The sequence below is a fragment of the Somniosus microcephalus genome, chromosome 6 (genome assembly GCF_052327205.1).
Source record: "Somniosus microcephalus isolate GS21.2 chromosome 6, FLI_Smic_1.0, whole genome shotgun sequence".
In the NCBI taxonomy this organism is placed as follows: Eukaryota; Metazoa; Chordata; class Chondrichthyes; order Squaliformes; family Somniosidae; genus Somniosus; species Somniosus microcephalus.
Window position 1 is genome coordinate 195,245,148 of NC_140992.1, and position 23,708 is coordinate 195,268,855.

At 43.5% G+C, this 23,708-nt stretch overlaps 1 protein-coding gene across 3 annotated transcripts in view; it reads right to left on the minus strand.

The window, feature by feature from the left end:
• Window positions 1-11,611: 11,611 nt before the first annotated feature.
• LOC147116308 (guanine nucleotide-binding protein G(o) subunit alpha) overlaps window positions 11,612-23,708 on the minus strand; it is a 381,614-nt gene continuing 369,517 nt past the window's right edge. For all 3 annotated transcript variants that reach the window (XM_085991159.1, XM_085991161.1, XM_085991160.1), the window contains one exon: window positions 11,612-13,365. In XM_085991159.1, coding sequence (XP_085847285.1) covers window positions 13,178-13,365 — 188 coding nt within the window. In that variant the 3' untranslated portion in view covers window positions 11,612-13,177. The remainder of the gene's footprint in view (window positions 13,366-23,708) is intronic.

The window sequence follows — 23,708 nt, forward strand, 5'->3', positions numbered from 1 at the left end:
CCAGTTTGGCATAAAAATAAAACAAAAAGGTGACTCAACCGTGGCTAACAAGAGAAATTAGGGATAGCATAAGATCCAAGGAGAGGACATATAAATTGGCCAGAAAAAGCAGTAAACCTGAGGATTGGGAGCAGTTTAGGATTCAACGAAGGAGGACAAAGGGATTAATTAAGAAGGGGAAAATAGAATATGAGAGTAAGCTTGCAGGGAACATAAAAACTGACTGTAAAAGCTTTTATAGATATGTGAAGATAAAAAGATTGGTGAAGTCAAGCGTAGGTCCCTTGCATTCAGAATCAGGGGAATTCATAATGGGGAACAAAGAAATGGCAGACCAATTAAATACATATTTTGGTTCTGTCTTCACAAATGAGGACACAAATAACCTCCCAGAGATGTCGGGAACATAGGGTCTGACGAAAGGGAGGAACTGAAAGAAATCAGTATTTGTAGGGAAATGGTGTTCGGGAAATTGACGGGATTCAAGGCCAATAAATCCCCAGGGCCTGATAATCTACATCCTAGGGTACTTAAGGAAGTGGCCCTAGAAATAGTAAATGCATTGCTGATCATTTTCCAACATTCGATGGAATCTGGAACAATACCCATGGATTGGAGGGTAGCTAATGTTACCCCACTATTCAAAAAAGGTGGTAGAGAGAAAACGGGGAATTATAGACTGGTAAGCCTGACATCGATAGTGGGGAAAATGCTAGAGTCCATTATAAAAGATGTAATAGCAGAGCACTTGGAGAACAGTGACAGGATCGGACAAAGTCAACATGGATTTACAAAAGGTAAATCGTGCTTGACTAATCTACTGGAATTTTTTGAGGATGTAACTGGTAAAATAGATAAGGGAGAACCAGTGGAGGTGGTGTATTTGGACTTTCAAAAGGCTTTCGATAAGGTCCCGCATAAGAGATTAGCATGTAAAGTTAAGGCACATGGGATTGGGGGCAAGGTATTGATTGGATAGAGAACTGGTTGGCAGACAGAAAGCAAAGAGTTGGAATAAACGGGTCTTTTTCCGAGTGGCAGGCAGTGACTAGTGGGGTACCGCAGGGATCGGTCCTTGGACCCCAGCTATTCACAATATATATTAATGATCTAGACAAGGGAACTAGATGTAATATCTCCAAGTTTGCAGACAACACAAAGCTGGGTGGGCTTGTGTGCTGTGAGGAGGATGCCGAGAAACTCCAGGATGATTTGGACATGTTGGGTGATTGGGCAGAAGCATGGCAGATGCAATATAACGTGGATAAATGCGAGGTTATCCACTTTGGTGTCAAAACCAAGAAGGCAGATTATTATCTGAATGGCAATAGATTGGGAGAAGGGGAAGTGCAACACGACCTGGGTGTCCTTGTGCACCAGTCGCTGAAGGTAAGCATGCAGGTGCAGCAGGCGGTTAAGAAGGCAAATGGTATGCTGGCCTTCATAGCGAGAGGACTCGAGTACAGGAGCAAGGATGTCTTGCTGCAGTTGTACAGGGCCTTGGTGAGACCACATCTTGAGTATTGTGTGCAGTTTTGGTCGCCTTATCTGAGGAAGGATGTTCTTGCCATGGAGGGAGTTCAGCGAAGATTCACCAGGCTGATACCTGGGATGGCAGGAATGACGTATGAGGAGAGATTGGGTCGACTGAGCTTATACTCGCTGGAGTTTAGAAGAATGAGAGGGGATCTCATTGAAACTTATAAAATTCTGACAGGACTGGACAGACTAGATGCAGGAAGGATGTTCCCGATGGTCGAGGAGTCCAGAACCAGGGGTCACAGTCTAAGGATAAGGGGTAAGCCATTTAGGACAGAAATGAGGAGGAATTTCTTCACCCAGAGAGTGGTGAACCTGTGGAATTCTCTACCACAGAAGGCAGAAGAGGCCAATTCATTAAATATATTCAAGAAGGAGTTGGATATATTTCTTAAGGCTAAAGGGATCAAGGGATATGGGGAGAAAGCAGGGACAGGGTACTGAATTTGGATGATCAGCCATGATCGCATTGAATGGTGGAGCAGGCTCGAGAGGCCGAATGGCCTAGTCGTGCTCCTATCTTCTATGTTTCTGTGTTTCATTCTCTGAGTGTAGGGGCAGGTTCTTCATTCTCTCTCTGCGTGCAGGGGCAGATTCTTCATTCTCTATGTCTGAGTGTAGGGGCAGGTTCTTCATTCTCTGAGTGTAGGTGCAGATTCTTCATTCTCTTTCTCTGAGTGTAGGGGCAGGTTCTTCATTCTGCTCTCCGAGTGTAGGTGCAGATTCTTCATTCTCTGAGTGTAGGTGCAGGTTCTTCATTCCTCTCTCTGAGTGTAGGTGCAGGTTCTTCATTCTCCCTCTGAGTGTAGGGGCAGGTTCTTCATTCTCTGAGCATAGAGGCATGTTCTTCATTCTCTGTCTGAATGCAGGGGCCGGTTCTTCATTCTCTCTCTCTGAGTGTAGGGACAGGTACTTCATTCCTCTCCTTGAGTGTAGGAGCAGTTTCTTCATTCTTTCTCTGAGTGTAGGGGCAGGTTCTTCATTACTCTCCCTGAGTGCAGGGGCAGATGCTTCATTCCTTTCCCTGAGTGTAGGGGCAGTTTCTTCATTCCTCTCTCTGAATGTAGGGGCAGGTTCTTCATCTCTCTCTCTGAGTGTAGGGGCAGATTCTTGTTTCTCTGAGGGTAGGGGCAGGTTCTTCATTCCTCTCCCTGAGTGTAGGGGCAGGTTCTTCATTCTCTGTGTGAGTGTAGGGGCAGGTTCTTCATTCCTCTCCCGGAGTGCAGGGGCAGGTTCTTCATTCTCTGAGTCTAGGGGCAGGTTCTTCATTCTCTGAGTCTAGGGGCAGGTTCTTCATTCTCTCTCTGAGTGTAGGTGCTGGTTCTTCATTCCTCTCTCTTCATTCTCAGAGTGGGGACAAAAACAAGTTACATTTATAAAACTCTTATATTATTAAAGTTCTCTAAATATTTCAGGAGGTGAAATGTGGACACTGAATAATGAAGGAGGAAATTTAGTGGAGGAAAGTTTTGAGGCACTGTCAGTTATGGGTTTGTAGAATAGTAATTAAAAGCAGGCAATAAGGTTACAATCAGATATAATTGCAAAATACTGCGGATGCTGGAAATCTGAAATAACAACAGAAAATGCTGGAAATACTCAGCAGGCCAGGAAGCATCCATGGAGAGAGAGACAGAGTTAACGTTTCAGGTCTGGGACCCTTCATCAGAACTGGAAAAAGCTGGAGATGTAACAGATATTAAGCAGGTGCAGAGACAATCAGGGTCTCTTCATTGAATAATTGGCTTCCATGGTGGGTCGTGGTTTTTGTAGCAGTGTGTGTGAGTTATTGTTATAAGCGGTTAGTGTCCTGGAGATTGAAGAATGTGTTCCAGCAATGAAGCAGCTTCAAACAGGATGTTAAGTTTACAAACGTCAAGATTTGAGGCATTAGTGGGGAAAGTTGATGGAGTGGGGGCCAGCGCCATGTAATTGCCGGTTGGAAACAAAAATAATTACTTTAGTTCTGCTGATGAGCTGAAGGTAATGTCAGACGGACAGTTAGAAAGCATAGAAACTGCCTTTATTTTGCTCTCGGGTACTTTTATTTCTTTTTGGGGTGTGTTGGTGCACACTCTTAATTCTCTTTCAAAGAGTTTTAGATCTGGCTGTATGTTTCCCTCAGGGATTGTTGGAGCAGGCTGTTTATCTTAGTCTTGGGAAGCATTGGGAAGACCCCAGGGGTAATTTAAACCGATCAGCCAGGAGATTTAGCCATCGATGTCCCGCTTCCTTCCCGCTGTCTTCTCTTTTAACCTGCTCTTCTGAGCAGGTGACAAGGACATCTTCCTGGTGGGGTCTTTCCGGTGATGTCACCAGGATCGTCTGTTCATTTGGCAGGGGACCCGAGCGAGGAAACCTAGAGGGGCGGAGCCGAGGCCAGAAGAGGCCTAAGTAAGAGAGGTTTTAGGTAAGGGAAAGCCATTATCGGAGCCTCTATGATTAGAATTGAAGAATGAAAGCACCTAAAACTGTAATGGGAGTTGTCTACAGGCCTTCTGATAGCAGCAAAGAAGTGGAAGAATTTATTAATGCAGAGATTAGAGGCTTGTAGTAAAAGCAGAGTTGTTTTAATGGGAGACTTTAATTTTCATATAGATTGAGAAGAGCAGTGTAGCTCAAGTCAGAAAGGTAGTGAATTTCTTGAATGCATTCAAGATAGTTTTTTGGAGCAATCTGTTCTAGAACCAACAAGAGGGTAGGACATACTGGATTTAGTTAACATAGAATAGAATAGTTACAGCACAGGTGGAGGCCATTCAGCTCGTCGAGCCCATGCCGGCTCTCTGCAAGAGCCCTTCAGTTAGTCTCACTCCCCCGCCCTTTCCCCGTAGCCCTGCAAATCTTTTTCCTTCAGGTACCTATCCAATTCCCTTTTGAAAGCCACGATTGTATCTTCCTCCACCACCCTTTCAGGCAGTGCATTCCAGATCCTATCACTGTGTAAAAATGTTTTTCTTCATGTCGCCTTTCATTCTTCTGCTAATCACCTTAAATCTGTGTCCTTTGGTTCTCGACCCACCAATGGAAAGTTTTTTTCTATCCACTCTGTCTCGACCCCTCATGATTTTGAACACCTCCATTAAATCTCCTCTTAAACTTCTCTGCTCTGTCAGCTGTGGCTCAGTTGGTAGCACCCTCACCTCTGAGTCAGAAGGTTGTGGGTTCAAGTTTCACTCCAGAGACTTGAGCAAAGAAATCTAGGCTGACACTCCAATGCAATACTGAGGGAGTGCTGTACTGTCGGAGGTGCCGTCTTTTGGATGAGATGTTAAACCGAGGCCCCATCTGCTCTCTCAGGTGGACGTAAGAGATCCCATGGCCACTATTCCGAAGAAGAGCAGGGAGTTATCCACAGTATCCTGGCCAATATTTATCCCTCAATCAACATCACTAAAACAGATTATCTGGTTATTATCTCATTACCGTTTGTGGGAGTTTGCTGTGCACACATTGGCTGCCGCGTTTCCTACATTACAACAGTGTCTACACTTGAAAAAGTACTTAATTGGTTGTAAAGCGCTTTGAGATGTCCAGTGGTCGTGAAAGGCGCTATATAAATGCAAGTCTTTCTTTTCTCTAAGGCGAACAACCCCAGCTTCTCCAGTCTATCGACGTAACTGAATTCCCTCATCCCTGGAACCATTCTTGTGAATCTTTTCTGCACCCTCTCTAAGGCCTTCACATCCTTCCCAGAATTGGACACAATACACCAGTTGAGGCCGAACAAATGTTTTATAAAGGTTCATCATAACTGCCTTGCTTTTGTACTCTATGCCTCTATTCATGAAGCCCAGGAGCCCGTGTGCTTTTTTTAACTGCTTTCTCAACCTGCCCTGCCACCTTCAATGATTTGTGCACATATACCCCCAGGTCTCTCTGCTCATGCACCCCCTTTAGAATTGTACCCTTTAGTTTATGTTGCCTCTCCTCGTTCTTCCTACCAAAATGTATCACTTCGCACTTTTCTGCGTTAAATTTCATCTGCCACGTGTCCGCCCATTCCACCAGCCCGTGTCCTCTTGAAGTCTGTCACTGTCCTCCTCAATGTTCACTATACTTCCAAGCTTTGTGTCATTTGCAGATTTTGAAATTGTGCCCTGTACACCAAATTCCTAGTCATTAATATATATCAAGAAAAGCAGTGGTCCTAGTACTGACCCCTGGGGAACACCACTGTGTACCTTCCTCAGTCTGAAAAACAACCGTTCACAACTACTCTCTGTTTCCTGTCATTTAGCCAATTTTGTATCCATGCTGCCACTGTCCCTTTTATTCTACAGGCTTCAACTTTGTTGGCAAACCTATTTTGTGGCACTTTATCAAACACCTTTTGGAAGTCCATGTACACCAGATCAACTGCATTGACTTCATCAACCCTCGCTGTTACCTCATCAAAAAACTCAATCAAGTAATGAGCCAGACTTAGTTAATCTCACAGTAAGGGAACATTTATCTAACAATGATCATAATATGATCAAATTCAGTGTTTGGTTTGAAAAGGAGAAACTTAACAGTTAATTCTAGATTTTAGTAAGTCTAACTTTAATGGGATGAGACAGAGACTGACAACAGCAAACTGGTCAAAACTGTTCTTGGTTAAAAATACAGATGAACAGTGGGATGCATTCAATATAGAATTTTGCTTAATACAGGACCAGTACGTACCCCTAAGAGGCAAATAAAACAGGCATGGTCAACAAAAGGGGGAAGAGATAACATAAAACTAAAGGAAAGAGCATGTAATAGTGTAAATCCAAGGGACTGGGAGAGATATAAAGAACAGCAAAGGAAGACAAAAAGGATAGTAAGAGCTACGAAAATGAATATGAAAAGAAACTTGTGAGGGATATCAAGATTAACGCAAAACATTTTTACAATTATATTAGAAGAAAAATGGTAGTCAAGGGTAATGTGGGCCCATTAAAAACAGATGCGGGTAGCATGAAATGAAAATAACGAACTGACAAACATGTTGAATAATTACTTTGTGTCAGTCTTCACAGCAGAGGAAGAGGATAATATACCAGACATTCCAGGGAAACTAACAATGAATCAAGGACTGGAACTCACTAAAGTTAATGTAAGAAAGAAAACAGTTTAAGAAAAAATAATGGCACTAAAGACTGACAAATCCCCAGGACCTGATGGTTTCTGCCCCAGGGTTTTAAAGGAAGTAGGTGAGGAAATGCAGATGCTTTAGCCAGGATCTTCCAAAATGCTCTCGATTCAGGAATTGTTCCTTTAGATTGGAAAATTGAAAATGCAACTCCATTATTTAAGAAAGGTGAGAGAGAAACCAGAAATGATAGACCTGTTAGTTTAACATCTGTTGTGGGAAAGTTATTGGAATCTATAATTAAGGACAGACTGAGCACTTAGAGAAATTTGAACTGATTAGAGAGAGCCAACATGGATTTGTAAAGGGTAGGTCATGTCTAACAAACCTAATTGAATTTTTTGAGGAAGTAACTAACGTAGTAGACAGGGCAAGTAGTTTATATGGACTTCAGGAAGGCAATCGATAAGGATCCACATAAGAGATTGTTACCTAAAATTAAAGCTCATGGAATTGAAGGCAAGTTATTGAAGTGGTTAGGAGATTGGTTAGGCGGTAGAAGACAGAGAGTAGGGATAATGGGTATATACTCGAATTGGAAGGAAGTGACTCGTGGTGTCCCACAAGAATCTGTGCTGGGGCCTCAACTGTTCGCTATATTTATTAATGACTTAGATAACACAATAGAGAGCCATATATCCAAATTTGACGATAACACAAAGATTGGTGACATAGTAAGTAGTGTAGATGGGAGCATAAAATTACAAAGAGACATTGATAGATTAAGTGTGCAAAACAGTGGTAGATGGATTTCAGTGCAGGTAAGTGTGAGGTCATCCATGTTGGACCAACAAAGGATAGTTCCTAGTATTTTGTAACACAGTGACTCCTGCCACTGACCGGAAGCTGCGTAGAAGCATTCTGCGCATAAATCTGGTTTAAGTATTAATGTATACTAATGTTATAGTTTTGCTATCTCTGCTGTTCCTGTTTTTTTCCCTACAGAGCCTGTAAGTCCTGAAGGCTTGCTTCATTCCCGGCTTTTTCCCCAGAGCCCGTGAGTCCTGAAGCGAACAACCATAAATACAGACTTCGCATACGCAACTACCTCAACTTCGTTGGCAGCAGTTGCTGCCATTTTCTAAATAGTGAAAAAGCTAGAAACAGTGGAGGTCCAAAGAGATTTAGAGGTCCATGTATGCAGATCACTAAAATGTAGTAATCAGGTCCAAAAACTAATTTAAAAGGCTATTAGCTGTTTTAACTAGAGGGCTAAAATATAAAGGGAAGTTTTGCTACAGCTGTACAAAGCCCTGGTTACACTACATCTGGAGTACTGGGTACAGTTTTGGGCATCATACCTTAAAGGATATATTGGCCTTAGAAATATGAAGCGTAGATTCACCAGAATGTTACAAGTGCTCCAAGGGTTAGATTATGAGCAGAGATTACATAAACTAGGTTTGTAAATCTTGGAATATAGAAGGTTAAGGGGTGATTTGAATGAGGATTTTAGGATTTTGAAAGGAATTGATAGGAGAGAAACTTTTTCTGCTGGTGTGGGAAGTTTAGGACAAGGAGACTTAACCTCAAAACCAGAGCCATTCCACTCAGGAGAGAAGTTAGGAAACACTTCTTCACACAAAGGGTGGTAGAAGTGTGGAACTCTCTCCCACAAAAAGCAGTAGATGCTGGGGCTCAGTTAATAATTCTAAGTCTGAGATCGCTAGATTTTTGCTAGCCAAGGATATTATAGGATATGGAGCCAAGGCAGATAGATGGAGTTAGGATTCAGATCAGCCACAATCTCATTGAATGGCAGAACAGGCCTACTCCTGTTCCTATGTAAAGATTTACTTTTTTTAAACCGTAATTGTGGGGCCAGAAGGAGCAGAAGTCCTCCTTCCAGGCCCCACAGAGGCAGCTTTGGCCTCCCCTGCCTCGAGATCCCACCCCCTCCCCCCATCTCGATCACGAGGCCCTCCCAAAATTCCGTCCCTGCGACATTACCGAGTGCTGCAGACCGTTCCTTCAGTCCCCACCAACAGTTTGCTATCGGTTGATATTCTGTTCCACCCCTGCTGGCCAGCTGCTGCTTCCCACTGGATTCGGGTGGGCAACTGACCAAGGACGTGCAGCCCCGGTGTTAAATTTGCTCGGGCCTCACGTACCGAGGCTGGGCGGGGGGAAGTTGGCGATTGTCTCACTCGCCCCATTCTTGCTGCAAATCAGGGCTTTCCTTATTCTCTTCGTTGAATGTTGGGGTGGGTTCAAGGTCTCTCCTTTGGGGAGTGTCAAAGAATAACTGAGGGATCAAATCAGACGACCAACATTTGATACCAGGTTACAGAAACAATGTCATCCATTGGGGGGAATGGCTGGGAATCTATAAAACATCCATTGCCTAGTTTTATATAAGATAAATGGAAGTTCTTACGACCTGGAACAGGGCAGATTTCATTCTGACACACAGGAAACTTCGCGATATCCGGCACCGACGGGACTGAGCTGCTGCCGATCTATCAAAACTTCCGGATAGACCAGTGCTAATGTTGAAGGATATGGAGGTTTTCATCTCCGTATCTGACAACAAACACTGTTGCTTAGCAACAGCTTGTAATCACTCGGCCCGTACCTTGGAAGCGTCTCTGAAGCTGTTGCTAAGCTACAGAGATGCTTTCTAGAGCCTGACTGTTAAAAAAATGCTAGAAGAAAAAAAACCTAACCAAAACGGCTGCTGATTTCTGCCATTAGATCGAGGTTTCCAGACATACAACCTCCGGATAAACCAAAGTTTCCTGTAGTGGCAATTTTTACAACGCCTTTTTTGGCATTGCAAGTTTTGCAGGGTGGTTTTAAATTTTAATAAATATATCTCATTGTAGTTTTTGCAGATGGCGTCAGTGAGCTGGTTGGTAGAATTACATTGTGTGTATCCAAGGTCAGTTAATGTATGTGTGTTTGAGTGGCAATGCTGACTCGTTGGTTGAATCACTTTCCCGGGACTGTTCCTTTAAGGGAATATTTACACTGCAGCTACCAGTCAGACCCCAGTAGCTTCGGTTTGGCTTACAGTCCCTTGGTTCCTGCCTGCCGAGGACTGGTTCGGCCCACAAGGAGTTAAAAACTTCAATGGTTTTGAGATCAAGAGGGGCAATCCGTGTTCTGGAAACATTTGAAGTTAGTCAGATTTAACTGGGAGATTTATACTGCGTGCAATATCAAACCAAAGCAATGTGAGACTCTCACCTCCAGGAACCCTCATTGTGGAGGTTATGGAGCCAACTCAGCCCCGACTCTAGCCTGGAGGAGTCCGTGTTTCACGTTTATATAGAGTGAGAGAGGTTGCAGCCCCTCTTCCACTATTTGAAGGGGCTGCTCCTCGATTTTTGGCTGCATTTCAGTCCCACGCTCCTGATCTTTGGTCACCCGGTGCGGAGGGGATCGGGCAGGTCAGGGGACCTCCTTTTGGGACTGCTCCTGGGCCTGGCCAAAGTGGCCATTAACTAGTCCAGGCAGCAGGCGGTCGAGGGGGTCGTTCGGCCCGACTGCCTGCCTCTCTTCCGTGGCCACGTTCGTGCCCAGGTGGCCCTGGAGATGAAGCACGCGGTCTCCGCCGGCACGCTCGAGGCCTTCTGCGACCGGTAGGCACCGGAGGGACTGGAGTGCATCATCACTCCGGGAATTAAATTTTAATTTGATTTATTAAGGTTCCTTTTCATTTGTTTTTAAGTTACAGTCTTTATTGGTTGTAAGGGGGCACATGCTGAACTTTAAAACAGTAATTGCCTCAAGACGCGTCGTCAGCCCTGACTCTGGAATTAAACTATCAGTTCAGCATCATTGTGAATCAGAATTCACTTTGTACTAATACTAATACACAGTATAAATACACTTAACCTCACACGTACTCTTCTCAGAGAGTATGCACACGGCTTCTGTGCCTCTACAATCCACCAGACTCATACCATCCCGAGTCCATGAATCTTTCCCCAACGGCCACTTCCTAATGTTACTGTGTATCTGCTTCATTGAGGGAACAGTGACAATTAATTTTATGAGTTATTAAATCTTTAGGCTAGAAACGACCAAACATGACACTTGCCTGACGTTTCAAACATTTTTCCAAATTCAATATAATTAAAAGTTTTCCAATATTAATGAGAAGATGGAAACATCTGCCTTAACTGTGAGATTCATCGTTACAATAAGTGAAACAAAGTTTGGTTGTACCATTGACTTTGGACCCAGTAAGCTGGCATCTACATGCAAGAGTTGCTGAATTCCAAACTGGACATCTTTGAGGATGTGCTTCGTATAAATGGTCCCTCCCATTGAATGCTTAAATAAAGATGTGGGTTAACGTAAGGATGAGATCAAACATTAAATGGGATAAAATCAGAGGGTGACTAGTTAATCCAAATCTTCATCGAGAGTCTGAGAGGAATCCATCAGGTAACTGAGAGGCCTCTCTCCAGTCAGTCAGTCCAGATAGACCTCTGAACACAAAGAAGACAAGGCTCATCCCAGCTACACTCTTATCACAAGCCTCTCAGAGGTCACTGGAGACTCAAGTATGAGCAACATCCCTCAATGGGCAAGGCAGTGGCTGTAGGAGAACAGGCAGCTCCCACGCATTCTAACGGAGAATTGAAAACAGAAAAATGACTTTTCAAACACCATAAATGTACCGAGCAAATGAACACAAACACAAAAAGAACGAACGATTGTAATGTGAAAACCAGAGGTTTGGAGACTGGATGTTACTGACAAATTTCCTCTTTATTGAAGAGCTACACACGAATATTCCATCATCTGTAAAAGAGACTGGCCACGTTGAACAGACACCAGCAAGAAATGAATCAATAAATAAAGTAGAAACGCCTCCGCCACGGACGGCCACCATTTTCCTACAAGCTGGTTCGCTGTCAGCATTTAAAGGTCACGCGTTATTCAGAGTGAGACGGTGGGGTGCGACCTTGTTTCAATCAAACCAGGAAATGACAAACAATATTGGTCATGAAAACTGTGGCTTTAATGTAAACACTACATTCGAGGTGTTTGCGTCACTAACATCCCACAGGAGAAAACACCATTCACTAAAAAGAATAGCAGCACAGACGTTCACCGAGAAAGAAAGGAAGCCTAACTTATATATTACACAGTATCATAGCAAATATTGTAAAATGGGGACATCTTTACTGCACCTACTTGGCCAGTGAGAGCTGTGCTTTTCTATACAAACCTGGAGGGTGAACAAGTTTAATTGTTTTTTTAAAATCCCAATACAATTAGAACTAAGAGAAGTCTAAACAGAGTTTCATTGTTACTGTACAGTTGCACTGTCTCGGGGGACAGTCAGGGTCCATAGTGCGGGTTGAAAGACTCCAGGCCTAGTAAAGATGTTGTAAATGCAGGACGTCAGGCTAAAGAGTAACCAAAGCAGTGCTGAACCAGTATAATCCAAAACATTAACTTGGCTTAACTAATCCGAGTGTTGTACACAACTTCTCAGCAAAATTTCTTTAATTTAAAAAAAAGGGAAAAAATAACCTTTTGAAGCTACAAAGCACAAGAAATGGATTTTTTTTAATAATTTATTATTTTAGCTTCTACTTTTAAAGACTTGGCTAAAACCAGATCTACAGCATTCTACTGAAACACACAACCACCATTCAGTTTTCAGAAGGTTGAATTGACCGTGTAGGAAGGCTGTGTCTCACAAAGGCCAAAGATCATGCTATCTGTACATAAGGGCACCAGGATAGTCCATTATACAGTCTGCAGAAAGAGAGGCTGAGGGAACCTTCCCGTCACACAAAACACACAAGAGATTCTTCATGCACACTCTGAGGGGAGGGAGGAAGAGAAACATTTATCAGGTCATCAACTTGTCGAAGCCATTTTCACAAGCTCACCAAAGGGAGGGGTGGGGAAGGGAGGGGTGGTTGGGGGGCGGGGTGGGATGGAGGGGCAGGTTGGCACTGGTAAGGACCGTCAAAGAAAATAAGACGAAACAAAAGAAAAAAAAACTTCTCTGGCAAAAATAGACCTTCAAGCTTTTAGTAAACGGAAGCCCCTCTCCTCCCTCAGTCGGAGTGGAATGCTCCAAGGCTGTTGCTGTGCTTAACTCAGGGCCGTTCCATTCCACCATGTGAAGAGGGAGGCTCAATGCAGCTGATATGGTGCTGTCCTGTGCGTCCTCAGGTTTCCTAACATATTAGTCAAAGAGCTGCCACGGAACTAAACACTGGAAACTCGGCCTTGTGCTTGGAAGGTGAAGTGGCACACAGATTCCGGAGCACGGGACACATGTTAAAAACAGGCAGACATGGTACCAATAAAAGGGCTTGTCTTCCTGTGTGGCGGGGCAGTGGGGGAAATTCATTATTTTTCAAAGCAGAAGATCCTGTGAAGTATGGTGTTAACCGTGCACAAGTTTTGATAAGGCTGCGGGTTTCAGGAGTCTAGTTCTGTTGGCAGCTTATGATAACAACTAAAAAGAATTATATACGTTATGCCTTTATTTACCAACTTGCATTCAATAATCATCACCAAATTTGCTTCTAGACAGTAGAGTCAGTATAAGCCGCAGCCTCGGAGATTGTTGGCAATGATGATGTCGGTGACGGCATCAAAGACCACCTGGATGTTGCCAGTATCTGTAGCGCAGGTCAAGTGGCAGTAGATCTCCTTATTGGGAGAGCGGTTCTTGCTCTCAAATTGTGCTTGAATGTAGGCTGCACCATCCTCGTAAGTGTTGGGGCCTAAAGGCAAGGGTAGAATGGAACAAAACAGCCTTAAGCGCAAGGAAAGACACAACACGCATATCTTGACTTTACACAACGCTGGTGGCAAACCATCGCTATACAAAGAATTCTGTTCCCTTTCCTGTCCTCTGTTGGCACAGTGCAGTGGTTGAATCAGAACTGGACACAGTACTTACGGTGTGGTCTGATCAGAATACTAACCAGTTTAACCATGTCTTCCTCTGACGTGTATTCTATTGCTTCGACTGTCCTGTTCAGTGTTCTATTGGCTTTGTTCATTGCTGCTCTGCAGCGGTTGGACATTTTGAGCCTCAAGTCTAAGGCCACTGGAACTCTTTCAGCTTCATCCTTAGCTATTTCACGGAGTATGTGCACCAACCATTTTATTCTCCTAAGTGCAGTACTTTACACTTGTCAATATAATCTCTCACTCTCGGTGAGGCCTAATGACAGAATCCAGCTTCCAAAGAGGTGTTGCTATGGAGACATTGAAATACATCCTGGGACCAAACGTTTTTATACTCAGCACCTCAAAGTGGCTGTATCTGTAACTGGTTGACTAAGATACAGCCACACAAATCCAGTGAACCTCACTCAGCAACAAACATCAATGTCAGCTCCAGTGTAAATCCACAGTCATATTTCAACAGCTGAAATGCCTCTTCAGTGCCATTTAACGCAGTGAGGCAGTAAATTACAAGGTTACATGGCAACCTTAAGGGCCGTTTGATCAACCCCACGGCTCTGATGTGATTTCAGGAATTGTTGAGACAGATCTTTGATAATGTAATGAATCTGGGAGGTGGGTAGGGAGGAGTTTAACAGATGTTAGGGGATCTGCACGGTGACTTTGAAATGCTGAATGAGCTGCCCAGCACTGCCAAAGCTTTGCACAATGTTTAACAAAAGAACAGGTCTCATGGACAGTCTGACTTTAAGTGCGTTGGTTGTGTGCTCAATACCACTGCTGAACAGCCACATGTAAGTAAGAGAAATGGAAAATGTGTTTGTTAAGCAATTTCACTGTATAAATGGTAACGGTGAGGTGGGGCTGTACGTCATATAAATAGAAGCCATGGTAACGGTGAGGAGTGTTTGACCATCTATGACAACATATTACAGCAGTTATAAGAAGGTTTGTTTGTAGTGTCAAACTCCCAGTTATATTTCTGTGATTGGCAGACCCAAGCTGTTGTAAAATCACAGTGTAACATCCCTAAGCATGCAGTTTAATTAACTGGTGCAATAAAGCCTGCCCAAACCCATAGTAGGCACTGGCTCTTCACACAGCCAGCCTAAGATTTTCCTCTGGCTGATGGATGGGTTTAGCATCCAACGTCAGGAATATTTTTCTTAGCTGATGCTGCCCACACTAGCAATAATGTGGCACTGAGTGTGTGAGCAGCATAAAGTGGAGCTCTGGAATTACTACCCTCATCTTGGTTTACCACGTTTTTGGAACCAGTGATAAATACAGAGGCAAGCCTTGTTTCTGCGCTGTTTCTTTGTTGGAACAGTACCTTCCTCACAGCGGGTTTGAGTTGTAGCTTCAATGTACAGAATTCTAGTCATGTATTTACATGCCATTGGGGATGGAATTTAGGTTCTGGCAGAACAACAGTGTGGTGCAATGAAGCCAACATGTGACACCACAGTTAAGATGTTGGGTTTGTAGCCACAATCTCCTGTACCACCAAGCTCCTAATCATAGTTGTGTTGCTTTGAGGAGATGCCAAGAGTGGAAAGGAAGCTTCCTCCAGCCAATTTCTTATCCATTCCTAAGATTTTTTTCTGACTCTCTACCACTTTGAGCCTAATAAGCCTTTCATGTGGGACATTGTCAAATGCCTTTTGGAAGCCCAAGTGTAACACATTGTAGGGCTTTCAACGGTCCATTTGGGATGTCATTGATGAAGGTGGAAACCAGACAGGCACTAATATTGATGTGCAGACACAGAAGGGATTCCACAATACAGAGGCCACACGCACGCAAACATCCACCCCTCGCTACTGAGGCTACATTGGCTTAGCTTTATCGTTTGCCGCATTGACTGCACAGGCAATCCTGATGCTAATGGCACAGGCAATCCTGATGCTGTGGCAGCTGTGCCTCAGTGGGCAGCACTCTCGTCTGGAGTCAGAAGGTCATGTGTTCAAGTCCCACTGCTGACACTCCAGCGCAGTACTGAGGGAGTGCTGCACTGTCGGTGGTGCCATCTTTCAGATAAGACATTAAACCAAGGCCCCATCTGCTCTCTCAGGTGCACGTAAAAAATCCCATGGCACTATTTCGCAGAAGAGTAGGGCAGTTTCCCCGGTGTTCTGGCCAATATCTGGTCCTCAACCAACACCTAAAAAACAGGTTATCTGGTCATTATCACATTGCTGTTTGTGGGAGCTTGCTGTGAGCAAATTGGCTGCTGCATTTCCCACATTACAACAGTGACTACACTTTAAAAGTATAAAGTGTAGTCACAGTTGTAATGTGGGAAATGCAGCAGCCAATTTGGCGGTAAAGCGCTTTGGGACGTCCAGAGGTCGTGAAAGGCGCTAAATTGAATGGGCAGGCGATCAAAAGATGAATGGTGGAACTGTTCGTTTTAAGTTGGATGTGGGAGATCAATGTAATGTTCTGCCATAATCTGTTTATAAGAGGTTATTAAGCACTAGTTTGAGCAATGCCAACGGAAGGTTAGTGATGTATTCTGTCCGAAACATCAGGGAAAATATAACGTGGTGTGTGAATATAAAGACAAATACCAAAATGTATAATTTCAAAGTCTACAACAGCAAGAACAACTCCTTGGACTTGTAACATGCCAACAATTAGCATTGATAAAAAGAATGAATGCCTAGAAGTGACAGAGGAATAAGTTTATGTGTTTTTTTAAGGCTTGAGACACAACAGGAAAGCAGAAACATGCAAAAAACAGATACTCAACCAGTCATACATCCAACAAGGGCCAGTTGCACTTGGTGATAACGCTCATGGTGAGCTAGATAGAATGGAGAAACTTAGTGTAATAATGTGAAAGAACCAAATCAGTGAGCCTGCAGTATAAGAGTACTCAAACCAAACAGTGAACAAGTGAGAATGTGCTTGACTTTAAAGACTTCAACAAAGCCAAAGAACAGAACACTGTCCAATAGAGACCTTATATTAAGTAGTGCCACAGTCATCAAACGCCAAAATCTTCAGCACGCCTCATGCAAGTTGTGGCTATAGGCAAGTCCAATTGGTGAAAGAATCATAAAGGATGTGAATATTTAATATTCTATTTGGCAGATAAGTTTATCAGGATGCTCTTTGGGATCACCTCAGCTCCAGAAAATATTTCACTGCATAATGTCACAGATGCTCCATGATATTGAAAGAGTGGAGGTCATTACAGACGATATCCTGATTTGATGGGAGAGCCAACTTAGAGTCATCAGTGAAGCTCCAAGATATTTTTCATTTAAGATCACTCGCCTGCCATTTCGCCTCTCTGCACTTATGTTCCCAAGCCTGGCTGCCTCAGTTACATAAAGATGAACTAACAATTTAGATTTGAAGGGACTGGTCTTTGCTCCTCTAGGAAATGTTAAATGCAAATGGTTTTAATATTATTTTCAACTCCTCAAACCAGTTCCAAACACGTATGACTCTGTGGCACATAAATTGTGTTGGGTTTATGCCCAGTCACAAATGATTCTAAACGGTATAAAGGATGAGTGTTTAATAAACCCGAGCATCATACTGGACAAGTAAGAAGTGACCTCTGAGGCTAAGGTTGAGGTATAATACCAGAGTGGTACACAGATAGCTCTGTATTAACCATGTCTGTAAGCATCAATCCTTCTGTACCTGACCTGGGACTCCTTGATCCTGACACACTCTCGATGAGCTTGCAGTATTACGCTGTGCACTAGCAGCTCACTCATGCACAAAGGGTTAGATCTTGACTTTGTGCGATGATGTAAAACAGGTGATAGCGAGTCGGCAGCCTGTTTTATATCTCTCCCATTGACTTCAGTGGAAATAAAAAATCAAGAGGGATGTAAAACGGGCTGGCGACTCGCTATCACCCATGTTCTACCATCACAAAGTCAAGATCTACCCCAATGTGTCTTGCGGGAAGTGCGTAAAATGAAGTCAAACTGGACTGCTGATGGGCCGCAGCAGCTGAATCTCAAAGAACGTGCTCCTTGTTCTGCTGAATATTAGAAGCTGCCATGAGCTGTCATCACCACTCCAAAGGCACCATTCCAGGCAGCAACCTTGAGAAAGACATACCTCCCTCCTCCTTCCCCTACAAATACCTTCACCAGATAAATAAATGGACAAGTATACATGCCCCATATATACATATGCTCAGGTAAACACAGGCACAGATACACACACCAGATATACAGTCTCTTCTATAATGTACATAGAAGCTTACAGCACAGGAGGCCATTCATTCAACCCATCGTGACTTTGCCAATCCCATGGTAGAGCAATCTAAATATAATCCTACTGCCCAGCCCCGCCCTCTCCCCATAGTTCTGTATCTTCCTCTGCTTCAAATATTTATTCAATTTTATCTTAAAAGATGTAATGGTCTCTGACCCAACCACTCCCTGTGGCAAAGAATTCCATGCTCCAGCAATCCTCTGTGTAAAGAAATGTATCCTAACCTCTGTCCTCACTTAATGACATTATAAATTGATGGCCTCTCATCACTGACTCCCCAACCAGAGGAAATAGTCTTCCCCATCCACCCTATTAAAACCATTCATAATTTAAAAAAACCTCTTGTAAATTTCCTCTTAACCAAACCCTTTACTCTTGTACCATCAGCAAAGTTTGAGATTGTGCTCCCTATACCCAAGTCCTAGTAATGTATATAGAGGTACACTAAAAACCAAAGAGGACCCACCACCAATCCCTGGAATACACCACTTCCACCCTTCTCCAGTCTGAGTCACACCTATTTACCCTAACTCCGTGCTTCCTGTCTGTCAACCAATTTTCTATCCATGTTTCGATATACCATAAGCCAGAATTTTTAAAAGAAGTCTCCTGTTAGACACCTTATTAAACACATTCTGAAAATCTACATACACTATGTCTACTGAAGTCCCTTTGTCCATCCAGTCACTTCTTCAAAAAAAAACTCTTACATTTGTCAAACATGAATAACCTTTATGAACTCTATGCTGGCTGTCCTTGATGAACCCCAGAATTTCTGAATGCTGAATGTTTATTTCAAATGATAGATTCTAAGAATTTGCCCATCACTGCTGTTGGACTAACTGGTCTCTGTGTGTCCTTCTCTCTGTTCTTGAACAAAGATGTTACTTTGGCTACTCGCCAATCCAATGGCATAATTTCCATATTTAATGTAAGTTGAAAAATTGTGTCCAGAACCTCTGCTATCTCTGCTCTGACTTCTTTCAACAGCCTAAGGTGCAGCCATCAGGGCCCAGTGACTTATCCACCAAGTGTTTTAGAACCAGTTTCTAATCTGCAGTTCTTTCTGACAAGCGTTCCATGTCCTCTAGTACTCCTGCATTTTCACTTCCACCATCATTTGTAAAAATCAACGTAAAATATCTAGTTAATAGCACCATACCTTCATCCTCCACAATTACACTCCCTCCTTCATCCCCAAGTGGTCCTACCCTCTCTAATTATTTTATGCTTATAAAAGCACTTCCTTTTCCTTTTCAATTATCTGCTTTTTTCGCATTCTCTTTTAGTCCTTTTAATCGTCCTTTTCATGTCTCCACTATATTCCTCATGATTTTCTTGATGTTGTTAGCCCTAATTTTACCATATATTTCCCTTATAAAATTTCGGATTAGTTTTAATCTCTATTTATCCATGGAACTCTATTCTTTGCTGCACCCTCTTTTTGCCTTGTAGGAATATATTTATCTTATGCACTATCCCTCTCATATTTCACCATTTCCCACTGCTGATCCCACAACCTGTTTTCGAACTAGTTGGGCCAGAAATTCCAGGCCAGAAGCGTGAGTACGGTCGGGTTACTCACGCATCTGGCCATTGGAAATGCCGGCGTTCAGCAGGAACAGCGAATGCGGGGAACGCCGGCATTTCCAGACCCGAGGTCTATTCACAGCGCGTGCGACTGCACAGGCAGCGCTTGCGCAGTGAACTTTGTAGATTTCACTGATGGATTCAGTGAGGGTAAGTCCCTAGAACTTGCACTTAAAAAAAGCAAGTGTAAAGTTGTTCATTGGCTGGGGAAGGAGATATATTTTATGGAGGAGCTTATGAAATGCAATATTTAGGTTTGGGAAAGGGAGGGAAGTTATTTTAAGAAATTTTAACTAAGTTTTAAACTTTAATTTTTTTTTTTTTAAACGGGTTTTCAGAACGGTAGGTAGAAGGAGCAATTGTGGCTGTGTGAATGGAATGTGAGAATGAGTTATGTATGTATGTCCACATATATTCCTTTACGTATATGTATGTATGTTTTATATTCCTTTACTAATGTGTATGAATGTATATTTTTAATTATGATTTTCCAATAAGTTACTTTCTCTGAAAGTCATAATTAAATAATACATTCATACACATAAGTAAAGGAATATATACATAACACGCAAAGGAATATATACAGACATACATACTTTCAGAAGCTCCACGATAAGAAATATCTTCCTCCGCAGCCTCTGGAGCAACTGTACCCATGCTTTTTTCATGTGTAAGTTGTAATGACTGGACCTCACTGAAAGCATTAATGAAAGCGGCGAATTGTACTGCGCACGCGCTGCCTGTGCAGTTGCACGCGTTCTGCCTCTGAACCCCTTCGTTCAGAGGACAGGAAATGCCGGTTTTCCCCACATGCACTGTGCATGCTGAAAACCGGCATTTCATCCGGCCAGATGCGTAAGTACCCCGACCGTACTAGCGCATTTGGAAGGGAATTACTGTGCCAACATTTTACATGTCAATAAAATAAAAAATTTAACAATTGCACAACTTGCCCCCTCGCATCTGCGACTGAGGGTCCAAGGAGGTGCATTGCGCAAGAGGTCATCATCGTACGTATCCTCACACTGTTCCCTTTGGGGAACTCTATGAAGTGGTGGAAGGATTTATGGCCGTGATTAACGCTCATTCCGTGACCGTAACCATCTTTGAACCAGCCATTAGGGTGGTTAGTCCTATGGCGGGCGGGTTTTATGGGCTCCCACAACCCATCTGAGGGGGGGGGCCCACCAACACCCACGGACGCAAGCATCCCGCTGGATGTCCACCCAGAATTTAAAGTTGGAGCTCCGACTCCACTTGCCGGGACTGTCTGGAGTGGGGTTCAAAACCCTACTCCTTCTGGCCCAGCGGCGGGGATGCTTACTGCTACGCAAAAGGCCCACTCCGCAAAAAAGGTGACACCCATACGTTTCCTGCGCCTTTTCCCTCCCCGTGACTGGAGCCCTATGCTGCCATTTCACGTTGCTAATTGGATTGGGCCTTTGTCATAGCGGTAGGATCCCCGCCGCTGGGCCAGATCAGGGTAGGGTTTCGAACCCCGCTCCAGACAGTCCCGGCAAGTGGAGTCGGAGCTCCGGCTCTAAATTCTGGGTTGACATCCAGTGGGATATTTGCGTCCGTGGGTGTGGGTGGCCCCCCCTCCTTGTATAGCTTGTGGGAGCCCGTAAAACCCTCCTGCCATAGGACTAACCGCCCTAATGGCTGGTTCAAAGATGGTTACGGTCACGGAATGAGCGTTAATCATGGCCATAAATCCTTCCACCACTTCATACAGTTCCCCAAAGGGAACAGTGTGAAGACACGTATGACGACGACATTGCTAAATAAATAAATGGAATTAAAAAAATTCTTTTAGGGCTTTTAAAAGTCTTTAAATTGCTTTAATTCTCTTTAAAACTACTTCAGATTACTCAAAATAATGTAAACATTTTAAAAAGTTTATGAAAGTTACCAAAATCTTCAAAAAACTTCCAAAAACCTATTTAAACTGCTGCTTTGCATGTAAAAATGGTTAGCAGCTTGACAGAAACATTGGGGGCGTGTCCAGTGAAACTGAGACCTCAAGGGGCGTGTCTCACTTGCACTGCACGCTCCTGACTTCGCGCTGGCTGCACTCCTGGGCGGCGTGACGTCATACGCTGCCCGGGATTCTTCTTCTGGAAACACCAATTCCAGGCGTCCCTGGAGCTGATTGGCAGTAGCGCGGGGTAAGTGTAAATACGGGGCTTGCACGTGCTGCAAGCCCCGTTCTGGAATTTCTGGGCCGTTAATTTGTGTCAGATCCCTTCTTATCTCACTCAACGTTGCCTTTTTTCAGTCTTTGACTCTTCATTAACCTTTTCTATTGACATTGAAGCTAACTATATTGTAATCGCTATTTCTCTATCGTTCTCCTACTCCCATCAGTTATTTGTCCCACTTTATTTCCCAGAACTAAATCATGCAATGCTTCTTTCTTTTTTGGACTAGAAACACAATGATCCAGGAAGCAGTTCTGGATGCATTCTAAAAAGGGTTTCCTACTTTGATCACATATATGACCTTTATTCCAGTCGACCTTGGTATAGTTAAAATCACCCAATATTATTGTTCTATTGTCCTTACACATATCTCTCTGAACGGTCCATCGATCTCCACCTTTCTACTTAGAAACATAGAAAAATAGGAGCAGGAGTAGGCCATTCGGTCCTTCGCGCTTGCTCCGCCATTCAATATGATCATGGCTGATCCTCTATCTCAATACCATATTCCCACTCTCTCCCCATACCCCTTGATGCCTTTTGTGTCTAGAAATCGATCTATCTCCTTCTTAAATATATTCAGTGACTTGGCCTCCACAGCTGTCTGTGGTAGAGAATTCCACAGGTTCACCACCCTCTGAGTGAAGAAATTTCTCCTCATCTCAGTCCTAAATGTCCTACCCCGTATCCTGAGACTGTGCCCTCTTGTTCTAGACCCCCAGCCAGGGGAAACATCCTCCCTGCATCCAATCTGAGTAGCCCTGTCAGACTTTTATACATTTCCACGAGATCTCCTCTCATTCTTCTAAACTCTCGTGAATACAGGCCTAGTCGACCCAATCTCTCCTCATACGACAGTCCTGCCATCCCAGAAATCAGTCTGGTGAACCTTCGCTGCACTCCCTCTATGGCAAGTATATCCTTTCTTAGGTAAGGAGACCAAAACTGCACACAGTACTCCAGGTGTGACACAATATTCCAGGTGTGGCCTGTTTGATGGCCTATGATACACATTGAGAATTGTACCATTTCCCTTCCTATTTCTTATCTTTATCAAAATAAATTCTGTATGCAATGTCCTCCTTATGTTCTAGCACTGTGAAAGAATCCTTTACTAACACTGCTCCCCTATCTATCCTGAAAACATATATTCAGATGAAATCAGGCATAGATATAAGCACACACAGACATACACAAGCAGGCAGATATATATACCTCCAGATATACATACACCTAGGTAAACATTTGCACAGATAGGTACACACACACACAACCCTATTTTTGGAGACAACACATACTCAGACACTTACACACAAAAGTGCACACAGAGGCAGATAAGCACACTCAGATAAACACACACAGATATGCACACATCCAGATATGTGCACATATGCATATGCTCAGGTAAACAGGCATACACAGGTATGTGTATGTGCATGTACAGACAGTATACATTCACCCAGCTGTGTGCACCTGTGGATATACATGTGGAGACAAGCAGATACACGGGCTCGACGGGCCAAATGGCCTTCTTCCGTGCTGTAACCATTCAATGATTCTATGAAATAAGAACTAATGTAGATGCACACATGCATACAGAACTTTACATACACGTAAACAAATGCAGGTCCATACGGCCCTGTAAACTGCCGTTTTACAAAAAAGCCTTGGCAAAGCCGGGCGCCCCCCAGCTAGTATATATATAATAATAAAGCGGTTGGTTTGTCTGTTTGTCTGTCTGTCTGTCTCTCCGCTATACACTCAAAAGTTATAGAGCGTACCTACACGTATGTTATATCAAAAGAAAGGTTATGATCAGGGGAGTCTAATAGGCATATTTACTTTTTGGTCAGACAAAAATTGTTCGGACAGTAGACAAAAAACGTTCAAAAATCCGCTCATTAGCGGTTGACCAATCCTACCGCTCATTAGCGTTGAGTGACGTGATGGTGGACCAATCCTACAGTTCAGTGACCTGATGGTTGACCAATCGGTGCATCACGGGTGGGACCTAATCCTGCAGCCTCTCGAAACTTCGCCGCCATTTTTTTCATCCGCACAGCGACAGCACCAGCCAAACAAACCCCCACATTGCGGCTCCGGGAGCGGGAGGT